Raw genomic sequence first — 788 nt, 5'->3', positions numbered from 1 at the left:
GAGCCAAATATATGCAGATGCTTTATCGGGGTTAGATGAAGAAGACAGAGCAAATGTAGGCCATAAAGATCACGTGACAAAAACAATTAGAAACCAACGCCGCAAAAATATTCTAATTGAACCATCCAATACAGAATTCGAAATACCAAAAGCTTGGCAGATGAGAGAAGGCAACGAAAATGTCATCATCTACGACAGTGGAGCCAATCCATTCAACCGGATAATTGTTTTTTCAACATTCGTGCAATTACAACAAATGGGAAGAAGTACTAGGTAGTTACATTTTATTTATTTAGGAAGAATGCGGCTTATTAAATTAATTAGTTACTTCGAAATTGAAGTTCCATCTGTAATTAAACCACTTCGCTTATTTTTGATATATATTAACTATTATATATTTGCAGATGGTTTATGGACGGTAATTTTAGCTTGTCTCCAAATATTTTTCACCAACTGTACTTTATTAGAGTTGCCTATCTTAACCATTATGTAACATGCGCCTATGCCCTAATGACATCAAGAAATGAAGAAGTTTTTAGGGCAATTAAAGATAAGGCGCAAGAACACAACATAATTTTGGCTCCAACCACTGTTATGTTAGACTTCGAAATTGCCCCCAGACGTGCCTTACATGATATCTTCGGTGCAAACGTAGAAGTTGTAGGATGTTTTTTCCATTTGACACAGTCAACATGGAGAAAGGTATAGTTGCATGCTTTGTTAACTATTTTTAATCAATTGTCATTTTGCCTGTTTGAATGAAATTTTGCTATGGATTTTTTATTTTT

At 34.4% G+C, this 788-nt stretch overlaps 1 protein-coding gene across 1 annotated transcript in view; it reads left to right on the top strand.

Annotated features, from left to right (window-relative positions):
• Positions 1-160: 160 nt before the first annotated feature.
• Positions 161-788, top strand: part of HELRODRAFT_184656 (hypothetical protein) — a gene marked incomplete at both ends in the record, with an annotated part of 2866 nt that continues 2238 nt past the window's right edge. Inside the window, 2 exons of the mRNA XM_009016216.1 lie at positions 161-273; positions 405-596. Of these exons, the coding sequence (XP_009014464.1) occupies positions 161-273; positions 405-596 (305 nt within the window). The remainder of the gene's footprint in view (positions 274-404; positions 597-788) is intronic.

This window comes from Helobdella robusta, assembly GCF_000326865.2.
Source record: "Helobdella robusta unplaced genomic scaffold HELROscaffold_1781, whole genome shotgun sequence".
Taxonomy (NCBI): domain Eukaryota; kingdom Metazoa; phylum Annelida; class Clitellata; order Rhynchobdellida; family Glossiphoniidae; genus Helobdella; species Helobdella robusta.
The sequence above is the reverse complement of the archived record's forward strand: the minus strand, read 5'-3'. Positions and strand labels throughout refer to the sequence as shown.